The 22,001-nt window shown below is 48.6% G+C and overlaps 11 protein-coding genes across 11 annotated transcripts; 6 read left to right on the forward strand and 5 right to left on the reverse strand.

Annotated features, from left to right (window-relative positions):
* Positions 1–3,504: 3,504 nt before the first annotated feature.
* Positions 3,505–4,816, forward strand: N7479_009126 (serine/threonine-protein kinase; the record flags this gene model as incomplete). The annotated part of the gene is made up of 2 exons (XM_057256819.1): positions 3,505–4,102; positions 4,179–4,816. 2 exons carry the CDS (start codon positions 3,505–3,507, stop codon positions 4,814–4,816), a joined length of 1,236 nt encoding a protein of 411 aa, XP_057104277.1.
* A 1,106-nt stretch (positions 4,817–5,922) lies between these two features.
* N7479_009127 (SDR family NAD(P)-dependent oxidoreductase) lies at positions 5,923–7,066 on the reverse strand (the record flags this gene model as incomplete). The annotated part of the gene is made up of 4 exons (XM_057256820.1): positions 5,923–6,304; positions 6,417–6,568; positions 6,648–6,835; positions 6,895–7,066. 4 exons carry the CDS (start codon positions 7,064–7,066, stop codon positions 5,923–5,925), a joined length of 894 nt encoding a protein of 297 aa, XP_057104278.1.
* Positions 7,067–7,444: 378 nt separating this feature from the next.
* On the reverse strand, positions 7,445–8,796 carry N7479_009128 (Zn(II)2Cys6 transcription factor domain-containing protein; the record flags this gene model as incomplete). The annotated part of the gene is made up of 2 exons (XM_057256821.1): positions 7,445–8,374; positions 8,443–8,796. 2 exons carry the CDS (start codon positions 8,794–8,796, stop codon positions 7,445–7,447), a joined length of 1,284 nt encoding a protein of 427 aa, XP_057104279.1.
* A 1,062-nt stretch (positions 8,797–9,858) lies between these two features.
* Positions 9,859–10,815, reverse strand: N7479_009129 (hemolysin III family protein; the record flags this gene model as incomplete). The annotated part of the gene is made up of 1 exon (XM_057256822.1): positions 9,859–10,815. One exon carries the CDS (start codon positions 10,813–10,815, stop codon positions 9,859–9,861), a length of 957 nt encoding a protein of 318 aa, XP_057104280.1.
* Positions 10,816–11,133: 318 nt separating this feature from the next.
* N7479_009130 (uncharacterized protein) lies at positions 11,134–12,132 on the forward strand (the record flags this gene model as incomplete). Its single annotated transcript, XM_057256823.1, has 2 exons — positions 11,134–11,210; positions 11,268–12,132. 2 exons carry the CDS (start codon positions 11,134–11,136, stop codon positions 12,130–12,132), a joined length of 942 nt encoding a protein of 313 aa, XP_057104281.1.
* Positions 12,133–12,323: 191 nt separating this feature from the next.
* Positions 12,324–13,614, reverse strand: N7479_009131 (uncharacterized protein; the record flags this gene model as incomplete). Its single annotated transcript, XM_057256824.1, has 2 exons — positions 12,324–12,518; positions 12,583–13,614. The coding sequence occupies 2 exons, from the start codon at positions 13,612–13,614 to the stop codon at positions 12,324–12,326; spliced, it is 1,227 nt and encodes a 408-aa protein (XP_057104282.1).
* A 545-nt stretch (positions 13,615–14,159) lies between these two features.
* N7479_009132 (dolichyl-phosphate beta-D-mannosyltransferase) lies at positions 14,160–14,960 on the forward strand (the record flags this gene model as incomplete). Its single annotated transcript, XM_057256825.1, has 2 exons — positions 14,160–14,263; positions 14,327–14,960. The coding sequence occupies 2 exons, from the start codon at positions 14,160–14,162 to the stop codon at positions 14,958–14,960; spliced, it is 738 nt and encodes a 245-aa protein (XP_057104283.1).
* Positions 14,961–15,205: 245 nt separating this feature from the next.
* N7479_009133 (uncharacterized protein) lies at positions 15,206–16,289 on the reverse strand (the record flags this gene model as incomplete). The annotated part of the gene is made up of 2 exons (XM_057256826.1): positions 15,206–16,189; positions 16,236–16,289. The coding sequence occupies 2 exons, from the start codon at positions 16,287–16,289 to the stop codon at positions 15,206–15,208; spliced, it is 1,038 nt and encodes a 345-aa protein (XP_057104284.1).
* Positions 16,290–16,705: 416 nt separating this feature from the next.
* Positions 16,706–17,421, forward strand: N7479_009134 (alpha/beta fold hydrolase; the record flags this gene model as incomplete). Its single annotated transcript, XM_057256827.1, has 2 exons — positions 16,706–17,067; positions 17,328–17,421. The coding sequence occupies 2 exons, from the start codon at positions 16,706–16,708 to the stop codon at positions 17,419–17,421; spliced, it is 456 nt and encodes a 151-aa protein (XP_057104285.1).
* Positions 17,422–17,981: 560 nt separating this feature from the next.
* N7479_009135 (transcription factor TFIIIC subunit TFC6) lies at positions 17,982–20,243 on the forward strand (the record flags this gene model as incomplete). Its single annotated transcript, XM_057256828.1, has 2 exons — positions 17,982–19,347; positions 19,402–20,243. The coding sequence occupies 2 exons, from the start codon at positions 17,982–17,984 to the stop codon at positions 20,241–20,243; spliced, it is 2,208 nt and encodes a 735-aa protein (XP_057104286.1).
* A 599-nt stretch (positions 20,244–20,842) lies between these two features.
* On the forward strand, positions 20,843–21,679 carry N7479_009136 (uncharacterized protein; the record flags this gene model as incomplete). The annotated part of the gene is made up of 1 exon (XM_057256829.1): positions 20,843–21,679. The coding sequence occupies one exon, from the start codon at positions 20,843–20,845 to the stop codon at positions 21,677–21,679; it is 837 nt and encodes a 278-aa protein (XP_057104287.1).
* Between the last annotated feature and the right edge of the window lie 322 nt (positions 21,680–22,001).

Below are 22,001 nucleotides of genomic sequence, written 5' to 3' on the forward strand. Positions count from 1 at the left end.
AGACCCCAGTCCAAAAAAAAAAAAAAAAAAAAAACACAGCACCCAATTTAAACCCATTTAGACCCCAAACCACAAACTCAGCCCCTCCAGATCGACCCTAAACCAGACTCAGTCTTAGTCCAGTTTTGGCACTTCAGCTACAGCCAGATCGCCCCTCCGCGATCGGGAGGTTCTCAATTTTGAGTTGTGGGGAATGAAGAGAGCCTTGGATTCGGGAAAGAGTCTAAGTCTATCTTGCCTCAACTACAGAGTACGATCGATGAGCGATGATGGAATGCCAGCATCTCCGATTGGCACGATGCTTTCTCTGCGCATATTGGTAAGTATGGAGTACATGGCACTAGAGCAGACTATTGCCTCCCTGTCTCGAGTGTTCTCCTGGGGCGGCAGAGGCGGGAGTTGTCGAATTGCGCTCGTGGTTTTCCCTGTTGGCCGTTGGGGCTATTGGGAGACGTGTCGTTGAGTAATTGTTGGCAAATGGGAGGGTGTTGGGTTTTTGGACTTGGGTGCCGATTGGGGGGGGGTTTTTTTAGCCTAGAAATTTGCTTATAGACCGGGTGGCTACGGAATTGGAAGATATTGGTTTTCTGCACGTACTGGAGGACTCCTAGTGTTAGGAAAAAGCAATCAAGGATATCTGTTCCATGCTGATTTGGTGCTGCATGTGATTCAGTTTACGCGGTACTTGCAGGTTCCACGTATACGATGTACGGATGTACATCATCAGTCATCATATGAAGCATCCGATGTTATGATAGCATATACAAGATATACAAAACATGAGTACAATTACGGAAGTGGAGTATTCCAGAAGGTCGATGGCAATGGCGATCAGCAGAAAGTCCTTGCCACCGTATGGAATCCATAGCCAATCGTCGGGGGTTCAAATGCCGTACATTGCCGCACAAGTAAGCCTGAATACGGGACTCAGCATATCCGTGGCAACAGAGTCCGCGACCGCAAAATTGGGGACGTTTAATCTCCGGCGCCGGTTTATTGATCTATTGGTCTATCGGAAAGATGTTCGGTAAAAAATCATTGATGAGCTGGGTTTATATTGTGGGTCCCGCCACCTGCAGGGCAGAAGTCATCTCGGGCGTTAAGAGGCAAAAGGGTCAAGGATAGGATATTAGTTTCAAAGGAAATGGAGGGAAATGTGCCCATTGGGCACGGGGATATAGCTGATCTGTGGCGGACGCTGGATATCACAGGATTATACTCCGTAGGGACAGTTCGTTTTCCGACATTGGCCCCCTTTTACAAGATACACCTACATATACTCCATAGTATTAAGCACACTTATACAATATAGGTAACTAATTGTATGAAGTGATATATCCTAGCGTTGTAAACCCCGAAATCAAGAGAAGACCCCGAAACTAGAAGCCGAAACCAGACTGGGAGACAACACTTCACAACATCAACCAAAAAAAAAGCAAAGCACCCTAAAAAAGCAACGGCCCGGGTTACTAGTGAGAAATGAGAAACTGGTCTTTTGGATGAGCCAGCTGCATTGTCAATCCTGGGGTACATTAATCGTTGTGCCAGGCAAGGCACGGCACACAAAGGGGAACGGGCGTCTATCACCTACAGAATAGGTATGGCACCTATCATATCACACCAGTCCAAGATTTCCCTTAAGCTGTTTACACCTTGGTGTGACATAAAAAGAGGGAAATACATTAGTTGTACTCCGTACATGGGACTAGTCGCTATTGTACAGAATGTCTGCATATACAGGTTTCGGGTGTTGAGAACCGACAATGTGATGAATCGTAAACCGATCTCCTATCAGGTGATTGGACTGGCTGCGGGTTTACCGGGTCGATCTAGCTGGGGGAGGATTATATTTCTTTTTCTGTCATGCTCACACCGCAATAGTACCAATAGAGTGTGATAGACTCTTGTACATAGGGAGTATTGACACACTTCATACCATTGGCTAGTTATCATCCAACATACTTTTTTTTTTTTTTTTTTATAACCCGGGATGATTTGGGGCGGGAACACCTTCGAATCAGACTCGGATCAGCACATGGCCCTTGCCTGGTATATGACGCAAGTGGGAGAACAAAGGAGAATAGTAAGATTGAAGACTCGACGAGGCAACTTTTTATGTTTGCAGGGGGCTGTTCTTGTCTCGGGCTAATAGAGGTGTAGGCTGTAGGCTGAACAGAGTATACGTTGGAACTATGAGCCGATACGCTGACGGGTGCTAAAAAAAAATAAACCAAAAACAAAAAAAGAAAAAAAAGAAGAAGAGTGCCAGCCACAGAAGAGGGCCAAGGTTGAAAAGCAGAAATAGGTCCCAGTCCAGCGTAACGCCAATAATAATACGAGCTGAGATCAATGGGAGAAGTGTATGTCCTAGATGGTCATGGTACATTAGCGCCAGGAGAAGAAGAGACGAATGGACCGTGCAGAAACTAGTCAGCAGGGAAGCGCCAACCCTTTCTCTCCCCACTTAACTGTTTAGGGGGGGGTTTCTCGAATGGTTGACCATAGCGGCCCTCCATCATCGCCTCACTGTTCTTAGTGTTTCTGTCTAGACCCGAGTCAGCCTAGGGGGGTTTTCGGGATAAAGTTAGATTTGTCTATGTAAAGGACGGTGTAGAAGTTTGAAGTACATTAGATGTTTCATATAATAATGTACATTATTATAACATATATTAAATACCAAACAAGGACAGATATGCATATTCAAAACATCCACTCTGATCTAGACATGACAAAGTAATCCAAATGCCATAGCTTTGCGGGGCTGGGAGCTTATGCGTTGGCAAATGTGTGTCAGGAGGTTTCAAGGCAGAAACCGTTATAGGAATACGTGGACCTTGCCACACTAGGCCTAGAAGGATATGGAAGTGGCAACCACAAAAAAATAGGAGTCTCCAGTCGTTATCCCCACGAATCATCGAATGTGGCGGCAGGACAGTCATAATGATTGGTCTAACCGCACTCGGCCACACCGCTTCACACATGGCCTATTTTATTTTTATTCTTTTATAATTATATACGCATCATGGATTATTTTGGTTTGTTTTTTTTCCTTGGGATTTCCCTTTTGAGACAATTTTAATATAATTTTTCCCAATTTCCTTTTTGACTAGCGCGCTTTGCCCATTTTTGTCTAACCACGAGGCGACCATCTGCCTGATAATCCATATAATCTTCCTTCTCTCTCTCTACATCACTTTGTATATTTCAAATCCCTTTTATATATCGACTTTTATCTTGTTTTTCTTGTTTTTGTTTTTGTTTTTCGTTCTGGCTGTGCAACTCTCCTTCTCTCTCGACTTCTATCAAACACAACCAGAACCGGACCAAACGGATACCTAGATTGGACCATCTTGAAACCATTGGATTGGCATGGCTTCCTTTTGAATATTGGATTTAGGACTCTTATAATCTCCCTGGATTCTGACTACAACTCTCACACACTCTCTCTCTTTTTCTCCCGAGAGGACCATTGGATCCCCCCATCACAACACATCCCCAAGGACAATGTACCCGGCCATGCTACCAACACCCCCACCATCACCGGCTCCACGCCGTTATGCTCCAGAGGATCGTCTAGGATTCGTATTAGCCAACCGGCTGGAACTCACCCGAGTCCTGGGTGTTGGAGCCTATGGCGTCGTGTACACCGCCGTGGACATTCACACCAACGAAGTCTTTGCGGTCAAGGTCCTCTGCAAAGATGGTCTGGATGCCCGTCAACTCAAGTTCCAACAGCGCGAGATTAGACTGCATCACCTGGCCAGCCAACACCGCAACGTGGTTCCCTTAGTTCGCATCATGGATTCCGTGGATTGTACCTACGTCGTGATGGAATATTGCCCCGAAGGAGACCTGTTCTCTAACATCACCGATAAGGGACACTTTGTCGGGAATGACTTCTTGGCCAAGGGTGTATTCCTCCAAATCCTGGATGCCGTCCAATTCTGCCATTCGCTCGGGATCTACCACCGGGACCTCAAGCCTGAGAATGTCCTCGTGACCGAAAATGGAATGACCGTCAAGCTTGCCGACTTTGGTCTCGCCACGACGGATTATTATACGACCGACTTTGGATGTGGTTCTACTTTCTATATGTCGCCTGGTAAGTTTCAAAAAAAAAAAAAACATTACCCCTCCCTCTCTTCTGTTATTCTAGCTAACTGTTTGATCGTAAATAGAATGCCAACAATCCAATGCCCGACCCTTGTCCTGCTACATGTCCGCTGCCAACGACGTCTGGAGTCTGGGCGTGATTTTGGTCAATCTAACCTGCGGTCGCAACCCATGGAAACGTGCCTCGATCGAGGATTCCACATTCCAGGCTTACCTTAAGGACCCATTCTTCTTGAAGACTATTCTACCTCTTTCTTCCGAGATGGTGAGTATCTTAAGCCGTGTCTTCGAGCTTGACCCAATCAAGCGGATCTCCATCCCAGAGCTACGCCAGCTCATCATGGAGTGCCCCCGCTTCACGGAGAATCCCATGGTCCAAACTCCCTGGGTGCCGTCCCATATCGATTACATTCCCCAGCCCCAGATGCCAATGTTCATGGGACCGATGGAACCCCTGTATGCCCAGACCTCTGGCTCGTCGCTGGACTCCGCGCAATACTCGGCCTTCTCCCAGTCCGCTGCTTCGGACGGTTCGGCCATCACCGAGGATTACTCGGATATTGATACCATGTCGCCCGCAGTCTCGGAGCAGGTCCCCGATTGCAAGGCCATGTTCCCGTCCGTCTGTGCGGAGCCCTTCTTCCCCGCGGATCCCTTTGCTTATGGCCTCCACTACCCCGACATGCACGAGATCCCCATCTAATTGCTCCTTGCCTCATAGCTGCATATCCCGCACGCTTTTGTTTTTAAACTTCGACTTTGCCATTCCTTGATCGAATGCTCGGGGGAATCTCCTTTCGCATATCTTGGGGGATCCCTTACTCTCCGCCACCGAGCGGACACCTTTTTTTTAAAAAGCTGCCGAACAACAACAAAAAAAAAAGTTGATCGCGTTGATCATGATCCACTGGACTCGGCCAGCTTTTTTTTTGTTTTGCCCTTTGGACATATTTCTCTACTCTTATTACTCTGGACCACGGTATTCCCTGGCCCAGCTCTGACCTTGCATGGACCGTTTGACTACAGTCCAATGTCGCCCTTGCGACCGGGTCCCATTTCTTATTGTTTTAATATTTCCACACATACCTGGAGGGATTTGTTTTTTTACGTTTTTCATTTTCTAGCGTGATAATACACTGGGAAGCATGATTTGAAGATACGCCCCTGGGCGGGCTGATGAAATACGGGGTTATTATTCTTTTTGGGGTGTATTTTGGACATTTCAAGTCGGCGTTGAACGCACGTTGGATTTTTTTTTTTCTGTGTTTATCATTTTTTTGGGAGGCTTTTGTTATTTTGACGACCCAAGGGGCGATCACAGTTCGTTTCTATGTGCATAGACTTTTCGCATTGGCGGGACATTTCGGGACTTGTTCCCTTTTACGATATGATACCACGGTGTGGCATATACTTGACAATCTACACCATTGCATTTCTACTTTAACATAAATCAACCGTTTACCCATCTCACCTCTTTTCCCCAGTGCAACGTTACACTATCAAGACTCGATCGGGTATATGGGGGTGATTTCGTGTGATGGGCCCGTGCCGTGAAACCGCTGCCCAAGGACGCAAGACGTGATTCCGAGTTGATGGTAGATGGGTGTGAGATGAGTTTTGCACTGCATCTCGTTAATTATATGTACTAAGGTGACATCGTGCATTACATCCCACCCCCTCAACGATATATATAACTTTCTACAGACTTTCAATAATCAAGCAGGTATACAGCACACCAATGAATTCCATTTCGCATACATCCAGCTCTAAACCCGGATCTATCCGTCACACACCGCTATTACATCCAATCTACATATTCCGCCCACCAGTAACCCGAATCGTCTCCCCATTAACATACGAGAACCACGGCGACGCAACACCCAACACCGCCCTAGCAGCCTCAACAGGCGTCGCCGGTCTTCCGAGCGGAATATCAGGGTAAGTAACAGCCTCCTCCTTCTGCTCGCCGATCTTAGTCGCAAGCTGTTTGCCTGGAATGCCCAGGGCAACCTTTGTCCCATCAGGCGCTGTAATGAAAGCGCCATCTTCCTTGGCGGCGGTCAGACGCGTAGTCACGAAGCCGAAGGCTATGGTATTCGACCGCACACCGAAGGCTGGACCCCATTCTTTGGCGATGGTGCGGGTCAGACCAACGACGCCGGCTTTGGCGACTGCGTAATTGGCCTGGCCTCTGTTTTGGGGGGCCGATTAGTATTTGATAGTATGAGTCTAGAACGCGGTGTTGGGCGTTGGGAATGAAAAGGGAGGAGTGGAGAAGTGGACGTGGAGAATCGGGTACTTACGCATTGCCGTGGATGCCGCTGGTGCTGCTGATGTTGATCACTACGCGCGGCTCGTTGTCTTTCACGCGGAAGTAGGGCGCAGCGGCGCGAACGAGCTGGAACGGCGCCGTGTTGTGGACCGCTAGCATGGTATCCCATTGCTTGTCTGTCATCTGTGGGGGGAAATTGCGTTAGTGGCAGTGCTATAGCTTAATATATATTTGTTTTGTATTGAAACATTGTGTGTCTCACCTTGTGGATAACGCCGTCCCATGTGTATCCGGCGTTGTTTACGATGATGTGGATTTTACCATTGCCGAAGTCGGCGGCTTGCTTGACCAGTTCGGTGATGTAGTTGCTGTCGAGGATGTCGCCTACGACGGCGAGGGCGCGGCCGGCCTTTGCGGAGTTGATTGCGTCGGCGACGGCGGTGGCTTTCTCTGTTTGGTTGTTAGATATGTGGATACGGAGTGACATGGTGATATTGTGGATCTCGTACTGGCGTCGATGTCAGCAACTATGACCTTGGCGCCTTCGTTTGCGAATAATCGTGCTGCTTCAGCGCCGATGCCTTGGCCGGCGCCGGTGATGATGGCTACTTGGCCTGCCAGCAGGCCGGCTGGGTAGTTGAGGTGTTCATTAACCTGATTGAGACGGTCGGAGGGAGCCATTTTTGGAATGAGGGGACAAGTCAGAGGTGAGCTTTGGAGCTTGTGTAAAGTAAGAGGGGAAGCTCTTATAGAACCTCTCGGCTCTGGGCCCTGGGATCGCCGAGGCTCACTCCGGACCGAGATTGTGGGGTATACATAGTAGAGATGGGGGTGTTATGAGCACAATTTGTTTCATTTTTGGTAAAGATTGTTACTTTTTACTGTTATAACATATGTAGGCGAAATTCTTTTTTTCAATTTTCGGTTAATATAGCCGATCTGCGTTTACTGTCCAGCTCGTAAATCCCAATTCTGGCTTTTCCACCTTCTCTCTACACTCCTCCATAGCGTACAGTAGCGACAGAAAACAGTCAACCTCCCCCCATACATGGGTATAATTCAAAGAGATTCGTCATGCAACGCTCGTCCAGATCCACAGATACACTCCCCCCACGAAGTCGACTGTAAGAATGCCGAGATAGTAGCTTCATAGCCTGCAATAATAGGAAGCAGTCCTTCATTTCTCGGCGTGCCGCCCAAAATATCGTTATCCAAGTCGGCAAGTAAGCCGAAATGCTCCGAGGGAGCCAAGTGCTGAGCATGCTTATCTGATAGTTTCGGTTCTGCTGGACCTTCGTGGTCCAACTTGGGGATTTGAACATCGGTAGCACTAGCAGTGCTTTTCAGAGCCAGCAATACATCCCGGCACTGTAACAACAGACCCCGGAGTAGGAAGTTGCGTATCTGCCTGTTTTCCTCGTGGCAGATCTCATAGTATCCGTAGCGGATATCGACCCCGTGTTCGGGCCGCGGTGCGCGAGACGTCTCCCGCGAAACCCAGTACTCAAAGAGCTGGAGGGTGAGATTGAGTACCGAGATGGTCAGCAGCAGGTTTGTGCTATCTTTAGGGCATTTAGTGCATTGCAGGAACATCTGGCAGGCACAAAATGTGCATTTGATTGTCTGTAGGCTGTGATCGAGCCGCAGAGGCATTGATCCAGCAAGGAGGTGGTTCAGTCGGTTCATGTGGAATAGCTGCATATCTACACACTCACATGGCGAGATCGGATACGGTGAAGTCACAGAACCGGCTAGAGATGGACTGCCCATCCCGTCGGCTAGTTCTCCGGACAGAAATGTCGGCGTCACGGGCGTATGTGGATATCCTAGGCCGGCTGGGAGAGCAGGACATGGATCGACGAGATCTGTGAATGGAGAGCTATCAACTGTCGTCAACTGCCCAGGACAGACGGATGATTCTAGGGTCCCTGTGTTGCCGAAGCTTCGGGGACTTTCCCAGAACCCTGGCTGATTTGATATCAAGCAGACCTATAGGACGGCGGTTTATTAACAACTTGCCGAATTGGTAAGCGGGAAGGGGAAAAGGAAAAACTTACATCATTGTCGATTCCTGGGTCGGGAATATGATTGCCATAGCTATTCCCAACTAGTGGTTCCATGTCGGCCACAGGGGCAACAAGCTGACTACTGCGGAAGCCACGCATCGTGGGTTTTTCTTCTTGCAGCTGACCTAGTTTGCGGAGAGTAGCTCTGTTTTTGCTACCCTTTGGTTTACCAGATCGATTTGCAAATCCGTATTGGCACTGTAGGCCGTGACGTAGACAACGAGTACAGACACTCTTACCAGACAGGTTGCATTTCACCTTGGATTGCCTGCAGTTTTCGCACGCAGTTCGGAGTTTAGGTGTATCTCCGCCGGCATATGGGTTGCCATTGGACTCTGCAAGCATTGTCTGTTTGGTGCCGGTCGTGGACGGGGGGTAGTTAGGGTGGGAAAACACGAAAGAAGCTAGTGGGCTCTCCCAATACGAATATCAGACAATACCAATGCCCGGGGTTCGGTGATATATGGATATAAATGGAAAGAAAAAAAAGGGGAAAAAAAAAGAAATAGGGAAATTAGAGATAGAAATCCAGAATCAATACAATGATACCGCACGCATCCAATGAGGCAGACGCCTTCACACCCACCCTCCACACCCGATCCTTGTATATATAGAAACAAGCTCAAGCTTCAGAGAGAAGAAATGTCACTCTGGCATTCAAATACAGTACCGACGGCAGCCGCATAAAGAGGTCAGCCGCTGTGAAACCCCAGTTCCATCTGATCAACCATGCATGGGAGACCAACAAGAACCGTTATTCTGAGGTTAAAAAGAACCATCTTCCCTCCAGATTCATTCCCAAATCTGATCCAACCTGATCCGGCAAAAGGAAAGTTGCTTCGGTTGACAGCGTTCGCTATTTTCGAACACAGCTCGTGATATGAGGAACCAGGGTCCCTCAAGAGAAACCGGCTAGGGGTCCTTTTGTTGATAGTCGTCACACCCTGATGCAACATCATAAACGTCAATTTCGGGGTTAAGTTTCTGGATTATTGGAGAATCAGATGAACCTTTTGCTAACAAGGGCTTTTGGTCTCAAGATCATCCCGCTGGGGCCCTGCTACTCTCTCCAATGGTACACAAGTACAATAGCCTCGAATGGACAACGCTCGACACCATGTGAAATAGAAGCAAAAAGGTGTCTTTTTTTTATCGGCTGACCGGGTCTAGTCCCTGCAAGTAAATTATGCGCTCACCGCTTCATTCTTTTATTCGTCATTGTGTCATTGTTGCACATACTAATTCGAGTCATTGTCAGCAGGGGGACCTTTTGACCCTGGAGAGATTCTTGAACATAAGCCGCGCCACGTACGCTACAACGTGAACATTTCCATGCTACCTCTTAAAAAGAAAATTGCCATGAGCATGTTGTCCAACCTTGAACTTGTGTTGCGCCAGAACCCCGACTCAGCCGCGTGGAATCTGACAGGTCTCGGCAGCCCCGCTGTGCCGATAATCAAATGCCTTCAGCAACCCTGTCAGGTGAGCTCCTGCTGCGCAGACCACCAGCACGTGGAAGATTTGATGCGAACTCCCCACAATGTCGAATTTCCCGGGCATGAGTCGTTCAGGTACTCGGGCCGCATAGATCCCGGCTCCCAGTATATACAAGAAGCCCTGAAAAACAAGCCAGTTCAGACCGATCTGCTGTTGCATACGGTCGAGTCCGAAGAGGAGAACCCCATGGAGTACGGGGAAGACAGCAGACAAGCCCATCCCAACAAACATGGTGGCGCGGAACGGACGCCAGCGAGGTGTGCGGAACCGGGGAGAAGCGGATACAATAACGCAGCCTAGCCCAATGATACAGATCATGGCCCAGTACCTATGCCGGAGTTCGGGTACACAGTAAAATCCGTAGAAGACACTAGGTACAAAGCTTCCCACAATGAGTCCCACGATACCGATGTAATCGAGTGCATTTCCAATACGTGCAACCACAGGTGAATGGTTTGAGATGGTGTGATAGGTTGCAGACATGCCAAGACAGAAGGCAGCCCCCGCGAAGAAACAGGAAAAAGCGAGGATATCAGACTCGGCTGCATCCCGGTATCGCGCAGAAAGCAAGAGGTAGAGTCTGTATGCAGCGGGGGGAGCAAACATTGCTGGCAAGAGGTGGGTGTAGATATTGACGGTCTCATTGTGAACGTAACCCAGCGATTGAAATGAACTTAAAAATGAGGACGAGGCGGGCCGATATCCAGTATGGATGTGATGGTTGTCGCGTTGCCAGTGGGGTAGATCGTCCCAATGAAGAAGTCGCTTTACCAATTTCTGAGCCTCCTCCCCGACAGCAGTCATCCCGGCAGGCTGACTATCTACTGTCAATTTCTGGTCTTCAATAGGGCGACGTTGGCGAGGCATAATCACATGTGATATGCAAGTATGCAATAAGTTACAGGATGTTTTGAAGTTGACCAACAATAGAATATGTAAGACAAGTCAGCAGATGAAATCTTTAGTAAAAAAAGTAAAAAAAAGTGGAAGAAGTAGAAAAAGGAGAAATAATTATACAAAAGCACAGGAGTTAATTCCAAGCGTTGTTGGGTAGTTGGGGGAACGTGGAAATCGCCGTGTTGGGAAGAACCTCGGCGTGGGAGGAAACAAACTAGACAAACATTATATCAACTACAATGAACGGTTGATCATAACGAGGTCAACACATGGAACACATGTCAACACATGGAAAAGATGAGTCGCTTACGCCCCGTATCTGACTCCCTGGAAAATGTTGGATTTGTTTCCAAGGGGGATAAGAAGTGCGTTTGTGATGCGCACTCTTCCGAAATGCTAATATGCTAACATAACATTCGCAGACTGTTAGACCATAAGATCCAGACCGAGTACTTCGACAAAATAGTCGATCGATACATGCAATTTTGCGCCCACCACTCTAAAGACCTTGATGCAGCATTATCATCTCTTCCAACAAGTCCCTCAAACGATGCGACTTCCAATCCGCCCGCTTCTCGGTCGCCCTTGAAATCAAACCCCGCACAGAAGGGCGTCCCGCCACCATCAACAGAGCTATCCGCACTCCTCCTCTCCCTTCGGAAGCTGCGCGAAGCCGTTCTGGCAACAGCTGCGACTACACCGGCAGCATTCTCACAGCGGATTCATGTCTTCTCTATTCGCTTGTCTATTCTTGCGCATCACCCGCCGTCATACTTCCCCTCTCTACGATACGTTCTAGATAAACTGCACTCCACATCTCACCCACTACCCGACGCTGAAGCCAAGGAATTGGTCACATACTTGATTCTCGATTATGCCTGTCGGCAGGGAGATATGATTGCGGCATTTGAATTGCGCGCCCGGGCGCGGAAAGAGCATTCCTATCAGTCACAGACAGTGGATAAAGTTTTGGCTGCCTTAATGCAAGATAATTGGGTAGTGTTCTGGCAATTACACAACAGTGTGGATTCTCATATCCGTGCAGTGATGAATTGGGCTGCAGACCGAGTGCGCAGGCACGCACTCAAGGCCGTCGGCAGTGCCTACCTCAGCGTGCACATCAGTTGGATTTTGGGCGGTTGCACAGGAGATGAACAGAATTGGACATGGGAAAAATTGGTTGAGCAAGAGAAGCTTCGTTGGGAGCGGGAAGGCGACAGGATCATCATCAAGCGACTGAAGCAGAAGGCCGCGCCCAAGCCGGAACCAAGTGCGTCGAGTGTTTGAGTACAGGCCAGGTTAGACTTTCTTTGGATAAGAGCATTCAGTGGCGTTCGTTTCATTGCATGGCGTTGGTTGGGAAAAACGCCGTATCATTAACAGACGGGTATCATTCATGGAGTATTAATTAATTAGATCGTGTGTAGACAGATTGAATTCAATGGCCCCCAGGGCGAAGTGATTTTCAATTTAACGCCTTATAACTTCAAGTCTGAGTTTGGACGATCTAGATTCGTCTGTCCGATGACAGGTTGTTTTGATAGCATATCCGCCAGCTGTCCCTTCATTTGAGTTGATCTGTCGGTACAAAGCTCGTAGACCGTTGACAGATTGAATATCAAACTACCAAATGACTGGTTGGATGAGATCTGGGCTTCAAGGAGCCGACGAGACTAGAAACAACCAATCAATCAATATGTTCAGATTACGCTGCAAATAGGTGTATGGATCAAATACCTCGTCAAGTTGCCCAATGTATAGAAGACACACAGCCAGATTTTGAGCTACCAGAGCTCCATCTGTTCTTGTTCTATCCTCCGCGAGAATGCGCCATTCAGCTACTGCATCGGAAAAGCGACCATCTGACATGCTTATCAGAGGCTTCAATAAAGCAGCCTCTGTTTTCTCATCAGTGTCACTAAATACCTGGCTTGCTGCGTCCAGATCACCGATCCGTAAAAGCAAAAGTGCTTTCCTCAATTTTGTGATATCTGACTCTGGCCCAGGTACCCGGAGGCTATCAAGCGACCTCCTGGCTGCATCGAAGTCACCCATCTCGATGAGCGAATTCACGCTCCTTATCCCCAGATCTGCCAATCGCTGTCTCCATACTTCTCGCTCAGCTTCAGTAGCTCCGGTTCTCATTACCTCCCGGCGTGCTTCCAGGCCAATTTCGTACAAACCACCAATACTTCGGCGAGAGTCACCAAAGCCTATACTCTGAAGTCTAACGGCCAATACGCGAAGCGGCCATGGAACAATATGACGAGGATCCTGGGTATGGGCTTGTTCTTGTTCTGGGCCTTCATTATCGACTGCAGCCGATTCAAGGTTGAGATCGATGTAATAAAATACCGAACTCAAATCTTCCAGGTTTTTCGATTCCTGTGCTGCGAGAATTGTATTGCCCGACAGATCCAAACAGGCTAGGCGTGTGTAGAAAAGAGAGAAGATAATCTTTATATCCGTCGGAGATATTAAAGACGAGGTCAAGATTGAAGCAGAGAAATGCGCCGCAATGAGGAATCGACCCTCAGCCAATAGCTGTTCGAGAGTGCCTAGGGTGGTTGATAGAGGGTCCCCTGGGTTAAGGATAAGGAATTCAGATCGTAGTGGCGGAGGGATGTCAAGATGAGAGAGGGGATGGAAATTGCTATGCCGGAGTAGAAAAGAGAGGTCTTTTTCTACATGTTCAGGTAGATTGTCTGGTGCAAGCGGATCTAACTCGTAGAAGGATGCCCCGGAAAAGGTGTCGTTGGCACCAAGCATTGATTTGTGTTTGATAGGTGATGTGGGAGTTTCAGGGAGAGCAAGAGGGCTAGATCATGTAAGAGAAAGGATATAGCGGTGGGAGTAAGGTACTATGCTCACTCATCAAATGCATCTAAAGGACCTCTTGTCGAGCTGCGGGGCCGAGAAGCTGCGTAGGCAATCAGTAAGGGACAGTTGAAATGTGATGGGAATGAAGTGTTCGCTTACACCTGGAGATATTCCGAATGTGTTTTCCTGGTGCCGAATCCATCTCCACAGCTATTCAGACGTTTCTGAGATCAATTAGAATGAAAAGTAGAGTGATCTTGGAAGTATTATCACTGAAGTCGAGGCAAAACACCCGATAAGTTATCGGATTCTGCCAGGGCGGTGGATGCCGGATCTGGCGACTTGGCCGCGATCTGGCGTTGCCGAATGCAACCCGTGGACAAGCTGTCAGCCATACGGTCCCTACTCTTTTCTTTTCTCTTTTTTTTATATAAGATCTTTACTCCGATCTATTACCGCTCCTTACTTTATTAATTGACCTGCGGTGTTTCAAGATGAGCGCGGAAAAGAACAAGTATTCAGTCATTCTTCCCACCTACAATGAGCGGAGGAACCTCCCTATCATCGTCTGGCTGATCCAGAGGACTTTCAATGAGGAGTATGTGCTTACCATGGTATAACTCAAGAGTACTGGGGTCTAACTTTTTTTTTTAAATTATAGGAAGCTGGATTGGGAGATTATTATCGTTGACGACGGATCCCCTGACGGCACCCTCGAGATCGCGAAACAGCTCCAGAAACTCTATGGCCCCGAACACATCATCCTCAAGCCCCGCCAGGGAAAACTCGGTCTGGGCACGGCCTACGTTCACGGCTTGAAATATACCACCGGCAACTTTGTTATCATCATGGACGCTGACTTCAGCCACCACCCTAAGTTCATCCCTGAGATGATCCGAATTCAAAAAGAGACCGACGCCGACATTGTGACTGGAACCCGATATGCGAACCGCGGAGATATCAAGGGTGGTGTGTACGGCTGGGACTTGTTCCGCAAGTTCACTTCGCGCACTGCCAACCTCATCGCGGACGTCATGTTGATGCCCGGTGTGAGTGATTTGACTGGTAGCTTCCGGCTGTACAAGAAGTCAGTGCTGGAGAAGGTTATCCTCAAGACCGAAAGCAAGGGCTACAGCTTCCAGATGGAGATGATGGTCCGTGCTAAGGCAATGGGTTACAAGGTGTCCGAGTGTCCGATTACCTTCGTCGACCGTCTGTACGGCGAGAGCAAGCTGGGTGGATCCGAGATTGTCGAGTACCTTAAGGGCGTGTTGAGCTTGTGGGTGAAGGTCTGAATCGGGCCTTGCCGTTTAGATTTTGGTGCACCAATACTTTGATTCATCTTTGCCTCAAGTTCAGCATGGTATCATGTCTGGACTTGCCTACTGCCCGTGCTGTGATATACCCCTTTCTGACCTCCGTTATTCCGAATCCGTGCACTCCTGGGTGGTGTTTGAATGACCTGTTTATTGTCGATATCAATTCAACGTTCTCTTGTCTTCTGGATTTCATATTTCTATATATCATCAACCTCCAGCGCTCAGAGGGTCTGGAGGTATCGTAGAACCCGATCAATGAGGTCCTGTTGACCTTCGTCATGAACATTGTGGCTGGCTCCAGGAATGACAGCGCTGTTTTCTGCATCCCACTTGGCGCCTCCCGCTTCGGTAGCCTGCTGCCATCTCCGCAAGAGCAATTCTTTGTCCACCCAATGCGGGCAATACTCATCTTCACCGGAATACAAGCACAACAGCTTTGATTTAATAATACCCCGCGTGCCCACCATGCCAAAAGTTTCTTGCAAACGCTTATCATTTAAGTCGGAGCTGAAGAGATCGTCATCAGATGGCTCTTCGGGGCTAGAAGGGCTGACCAGACTCAAGAATCTCCGGGCACTGAGAGGCGTGTTGGGCGGAAAAGAAAGCTTTGCAGTCAGGTTCATTGGGAGAATTGTGTCGCTCTTCTCTGCTGTAAATGGTTGCTTCTTGGCAAAGCTGACAAGCTGATCGTAGACCTTTCTGAGCTCATCGGGCTGCGAAGAGGATTCAATAATAGCCTCCAGACCCTCTCTATCAGAGGCAGGTGCTTGGAGAATAGCACCATCGAGCTCAGGGCGGACCATGTGTTGAAGGCCAAAATCAAAGTCCTTGTTCGGCACGGGGTTCGGCGAATAAAGGTAGTGGAGCACATCCTGACTTCCGGTCGAATGACCCATGATCGCAATCTTTCCAGCTTTTGTTAGTGCGCCGGGTTGGCGTGACGCCTTGATATCGCGAATGAACCGCACACATTGCCCGAGTTCTTCTATATCGCGATCAAGGCTTCCGACTCCCCATCCAGCATATGAGGATGAAAGTAGGACAGAAAAGACCGACCAATCGGTATTTTCCAGAGCTTTCGCTAGCTTGGATACATAGGGAACAGTACAAAATCCATCTGTCAGTCCACCCACGAAGATAAGGCTGTTTGTCTTATTTATTCCTTCTGTTGGTGGGGTGAACTCAAAGGCCACAAGTTTGGGAGCCTGCGGGTGTTAGCTTGGCATTGAGAATGGGTAGCGTAGCCTATACATATTCGTGAAGAACGCCGCTATGCGACGGCCCGCGACTAGCGAGTAAGGACATGATAGAGATGTGGTTGTTGTTGTTGTTGACAAGTTGAGACGTCCGTCAAGAACTTTGGAAGTTGGAAGATCAGCAGTTGACGTATCCGATGTGCAGGCGGTCGGCCATGTTTACACTATGTGCACATTGTTCCTCATCTTATGAATTTGAACATTTTGTTTATATTTTTTTATTATATTATGCTGATGACATTCGATCTGTGATATACAAGGTACTCTGTACAGTGGCTCATACTACACGTTTTAGGCTTAGCCACGTTCACATTGTAGCCAAGGACTATTGGCGTCAACATATACCTCGTATCCCTGACAAGCAAAGCCTCTGCCTATCAATATGTGAAATTTGACTCATTCTTCTACCGTGAATCCAACCACAAAAGTACACTTTTCTATGAGAAACATCCAGTCAGCTTCAAAATGCCGATACACCAGAACAACAACTTCGCGGGTCGATCAAAAAATGCGGCTCTCGGACGGGACAACCCTGGGCTATGCCGAATATGGCTGTGGAACAAGCTATCCGCCGATGTTCATGGCTATCCCCAATGTCGCCTTGAGGCCTCTGCCGTAGAGCACATCTTCCGCCAGCGCGGAATTCGTGTGATTGCCCCGGAGCGCTCAGGCTTCGGCGTTTCCACAGTTCGATCTAACCGACGCATCATGGACTGGCCCGTCAATTTTCAGCCACTGGCTCACCATCTCAGTCTCTCGCATTTTGCAGTCATTGGTGGCTCCGGTGGCGGGCTCTATGCATTAGCGTGTGCCCAGGTGCTTCTGTCGTAAGTAACATTGCCGAAGTCAATGCCTCAGTCTTGTGACAATAGCTTCGCCCCGTATGCAACGGGGCAAGCACCCTGTACAAACGGCTCAAATAAAATGCACAGCAAGTGGACTCTCTGTTCCTCAATCAATTCATCATGTTGGTCTTGGTCCTTTAGCAGGTAGTTATTAACTCTTCGGGACCTCCATATCTGGCATGCAGAGAAAGATTGGAATTCGCCGCTGCCCATGACGGATATGTCAAGCTTCTTTCTAACAGCCCATCCTTCAAACTATACGAAGGCGATACACACTTCACCATGCATAGACATCTGGACGAGATCCTGTCAGAACTGATTCTCGAGAGCTCATAGTATGAAAGTGAGAGACTAGGTGAGCCATTGCTTTCGGAAAAAGAGAATTTGCCATTCTAGTTCTTTGTTGTAACTAAACCGTACCATGTACATTGACACCACTCTTATCACTCGTCGATATATCGCATTTTGCTCGTATGTACACAGGGCACAGTCATGCTGTCATATCAAGATGGGGCTTTTGACGTCGTTTGGTGAGCTTTAATCTTGGAAAACCTCATGACAAGCAACCAGAATATCCGAGTAGATTTGAAGCCATCTAGAAGTGCAATATCAATTCATTTTGTTAGTAAAATGAGGGTTTGATCAGTTGGAGCCTGAAATACAGGGCGACAACTCTAACCATGTTGGGGCTAGCGTCACCGCCCTTGACCTTCGTGTATTGCTGAAGCTTCACACTTCTCTATCTCCCAAATCAAATAGCGGACATCTCAGTACTCAAGATCTCAGCTGCTTTGCTCAATAAAACGCGTATTATTGAGCTTCAATGTGACTCGCTTTGCGCATGTACATTACCGTTGCTATTGGCTGCCGTTAACGACGCGATCTATCTAAGCAACATGTCTTCCGGCCGCAGGTCTGGACGCCTCAAAGGTCCCAGGGCAGTATACATCGATGATCCATTCAAGGCAGCTGGGATCAGTGACGACGAGGACTCCATCAAGCAGGAAGACCCTGCCAAGGGGAAGAAGAAGCGCGGTGGGACAGAAGATTCAGCCTCAGAAGATGAATTTGTCGCCGGCTCAGGCGAAGAAGCCGGCGACGTAATGGATGAAGAAGAGGAGCCTGAAGAAGAACCAGAAGATGAATTTGTATCAGAAGCTGATGTCTCTGACCCCGAAGAAATGGAGATCGACGGCATCAGGAACACTCCTAGGAAAGGCCATGCAGAGCGTTCGATGTCATACCAACACGATTTGAACTTCAAGAAGCGAAGAGCCGATGGTACAGTTGTGCCATCCGCTGATGAGACACACATTCGTGGCATCATCGAGCCCAGAGATCATTTGTCTAAAATCACCTATTACAATCTCACTTTCGGCTCAGACGATCGAGATCTGATGCCAGCCGTCCACTTCCGAATGCGATGGAACAAGGGCTTGGATGCTGTATTTCCATCTCGTTTCATCTTGGAGGAGATAGAGAAGAAGCCTGAATATCTGTACGGACCCACATTTGGGGTTCACCCGGATGATGCTACGAAAGAAAGCACCTATGGCTGGGACTGGTACTATGACCAGGGCACTGGCGAGAGGTTCCGCAAGAGACAGCGCATTGAGACTATTGAGGAGTCAATGGCGTCCCAAAAATACCTGCCTCAACCAGATACGCGAAAACATGGCATTTTACTGGGACCGCATGATAATCAACGACTTTTCGAGCTGGGCTATCATGAGTCTTTTGACTTTGGAAAAGCTTGGGAGGCATCAGGCGCCAGAACAGGCGAATCAAAAACTGGGACCAAAAGAATTCGGGAAGGTTGGATATTAAACATCGGTCGAAAGGCACATTGTATGACTTGGGCCCCAAACCAGAATGGTCTGAGCCAGTATCTTGCTGTGGCCGCGCCAATCACAGAAAATCAGAAAAACCAGTACAAATCCGAAGATAGTGAGCCTATCTCATCGTTTCAACCTTCAGAGCCATTCCCCAGCGCTCTGCAGATTTGGGAATTCAAAGGCAAACCGAGCGAGACTCCTTCAATGACTCTTGATATGAACTCAAAACCCCGGCTTCGACAAGTCTTGTGTGCTGACTGGGGGGACCTGAGACGCATGGTATGGTGTACTTTGCCACGGACCAAACGAGCAGAAGACGCAGAAGAAGAAAAAGAATCCATTGGTTTACTCGCAACAGTTTGGGGGGATGGATATGTCAGAGTTCTGGATATCAAAATCGATGGAGGGTCACAAGAAACAGAATTTCGTGAGTGTCCCCTTTGAGAGATTTCCACGAGTCTCGCTAATGTGGAAGATATAGTCAAAATCAAATCGCCTGCGTTTGAGGCAAGACCCCCATCGACGGTTTGCACATGTGTCAGTTGGCTTTCCCCCAGTGATCTTGTAGTGGGCTGCGGCAATGGCTTTGTGGCTGTCTGGAACATCGGACCTTCCTCTGCGCCTGACCCTCCACCTTACTTCTATCGGCCAATCCATGCCACCTACATACTCGATATCACATCGGCATACCCAGTCCATCCCCAACTAATCATCACTGTTTCGATGGATGGCGAAACAAGAATGTGGTCCGTCCTCGATTCTACCGGTGAAATGGCCTCGACAGGCCGCATGCGAAGTGCTTCTCCCCACATCGGCTATTCTCCCATCTGCCAGTCGGTTGTTGCCGGGGATGAAAACGAATTCGCTCGCATAATTCCAGTTCGACGATTTTTTACCACCACCACTATTGCGCGGCTCAGCAGTACCATCACGGCCATGGCGCAATGCAGTATCCATCACCCCTGTGCCCTGTTTGGCAGTTCTGCAGGTGAGGTTGTAGGAACAAATCCCTTCCGACGAGTTGTTTACAACAAGGAGCAAATATGGCAGCAGATATGGTTCACACATGAATGGATTCCCACCTCCAAGACGAACACTATGGGCACTAGTCGATTTTATGACGGATACCGGGCTGAGAATCAGAAACTGGCAAAATACAAGCAGTACGAGACCAATCCTATCGGTGGGATGGGGACCTCGACGGTCTACGAAGAAAATACCCACGTCACAGCCCTCGGGTGGAACCCAAACCGCCCGTGTGCCGCGTGGGCCAGCGCTGCGCTAGGGTGTGGGTTGGTGAGAGTGGAAGATCTCGCCATATAGTGCCACCGCGGCAATCAGGACGGCTGTGTTGATGAAACCGGAGATCTGCCTAGATCGTCCTGTCGATTGGGGTCATCAGGACATCATAGTTGATCTATGAAAAGAAACTAGGCGACAGTGAAACGAAATGTACTATATCAGTTGTGTCAGAGTGGACCCCAAGAGCCCCCAGCCACACCAATTGCTTACTTAATGTCGCCGTGGAAACCCCACCACAACATCGTGGTTGGCAGGTGTGCCATGTGGGTAGACTTAGATTTAGTTCTACCCAATCAAAATCCATGCAAGTCAATTAAAAATAAATCAAAAAACATAAAAGCCATGGCTGGACTGCAGCCAACCCAGCCACCGTAGATCCCAGCCGCCTATTATTTTCGGCGTAAGAGAAGTACACTTCATCGTGATAGTAGGTATTTTTTTTTGGCGTACCTCTTTAAACCCGAACTTGAGTCCTCTTGCATTCTTAATTATCCATCTTCCATCCAAGTCTCTTTCCCAACATCACCCATATCTTTATTGCCTTGGGCACATTTCGGTCTTTAGTTTCAAGTGTCTTCTCTTTTCAATTATCATTGCAAGCTTCAATTGCCCCCATTATCATGCATTTCTCTTCTGCTGCGCTACTTGCCCTTTGCTCTATCGGCGTGACTTACGCGGCGCCATTCGCCAATCCCGAGAACGAAGACCTCGCTCGCCGCGCAGTTTACTCCGTGGTCAATGCCGATGGAGACTACTCTTCCAGCTCAGTTGCACCTGAAGTCAACACTGTCTTCGAAACCTCCACAGTAACTGCTCCTGGTGCCGACCCAGTACTCATCACTGTGACTGTGACTGCCACCCCTTCAAGCGTGTTCCCCTCCTCGACTCATGTGGCTAGCTCTACTCCGTGTTCCGAGACTCCCGCCCCCGGCTCTTCTTCTTTCTTCCGCCGGGGCCTGAGAGCCGCTGGCCAGCCTGCTCTCTTTGCTCGCGAGTACTATAGCTCCTCTTCTGCTTTGCTGTATGCGAGCGAGTATCCCACTGCCTCTGCCTCTGAGTCTCTTTATGCTCGTGGTTGGTACTCTTCTGCTTCTGGTGCTCCTTCTGTCGCCACCCCGACTGCTTCGTCTACTCACCTCGTCGCCCGCCACTGGTACTCTTCTACTCCAACTCCATCTGCCTCGGCGGCTCCCCTTGTGGCTCGCGGCTTGCACGCTTCTCCCTCCGGAACTCCCTCCGGTATTCCCTCCAGCTCGAGCATCCCTACTTCAGCTGCTCCCCTGGCTGTCCGTGGCCATTATGGCTGGTACTCTGCTGCCCCCAGTGCTTCTTTCACTGCCACACCCTCTGCCTCTTCCGCTCTTGTGGCCCGTGGTATCCGCAGCTGGGGCTCTTCCAGTGTTTCTTCTCCTGTCTCAAGCACCTTTGTTGCGTCGGCTACTCCTGTAGCCTACTAAGACAAATGACACGAGACAAACATTAGCTTCTTCCAAAGGAGCATGAGCAGGGCTTTCGATGAACTGATGAGATCCTTGATTTATGGCACGATATGATTGCAACAACGAAAAAAAAAAAAAAGGATTGCGAATGATTTGATTTGTCCCCATTATGGTCTCGGGGATACATATTTGACGGGCGTTCTTATTGGAAGCGGGTTTGAAACTACAATTCTTCATGTGTCTTCTACTTTTTGTGGATATGGGAGGTTGTTTTCGCGTTGGCTTTGCCTACATAGACTGGATTTGAATATTTGATGGACTCCCGAATTATGGTTGCACG

This window comes from Penicillium vulpinum (assembly GCF_028829585.1).
Source record: "Penicillium vulpinum strain IBT 29486 chromosome Unknown utg000004l_segment0_segment0, whole genome shotgun sequence".
Lineage (NCBI taxonomy): Eukaryota > Fungi > Ascomycota > Eurotiomycetes > Eurotiales > Aspergillaceae > Penicillium > Penicillium vulpinum.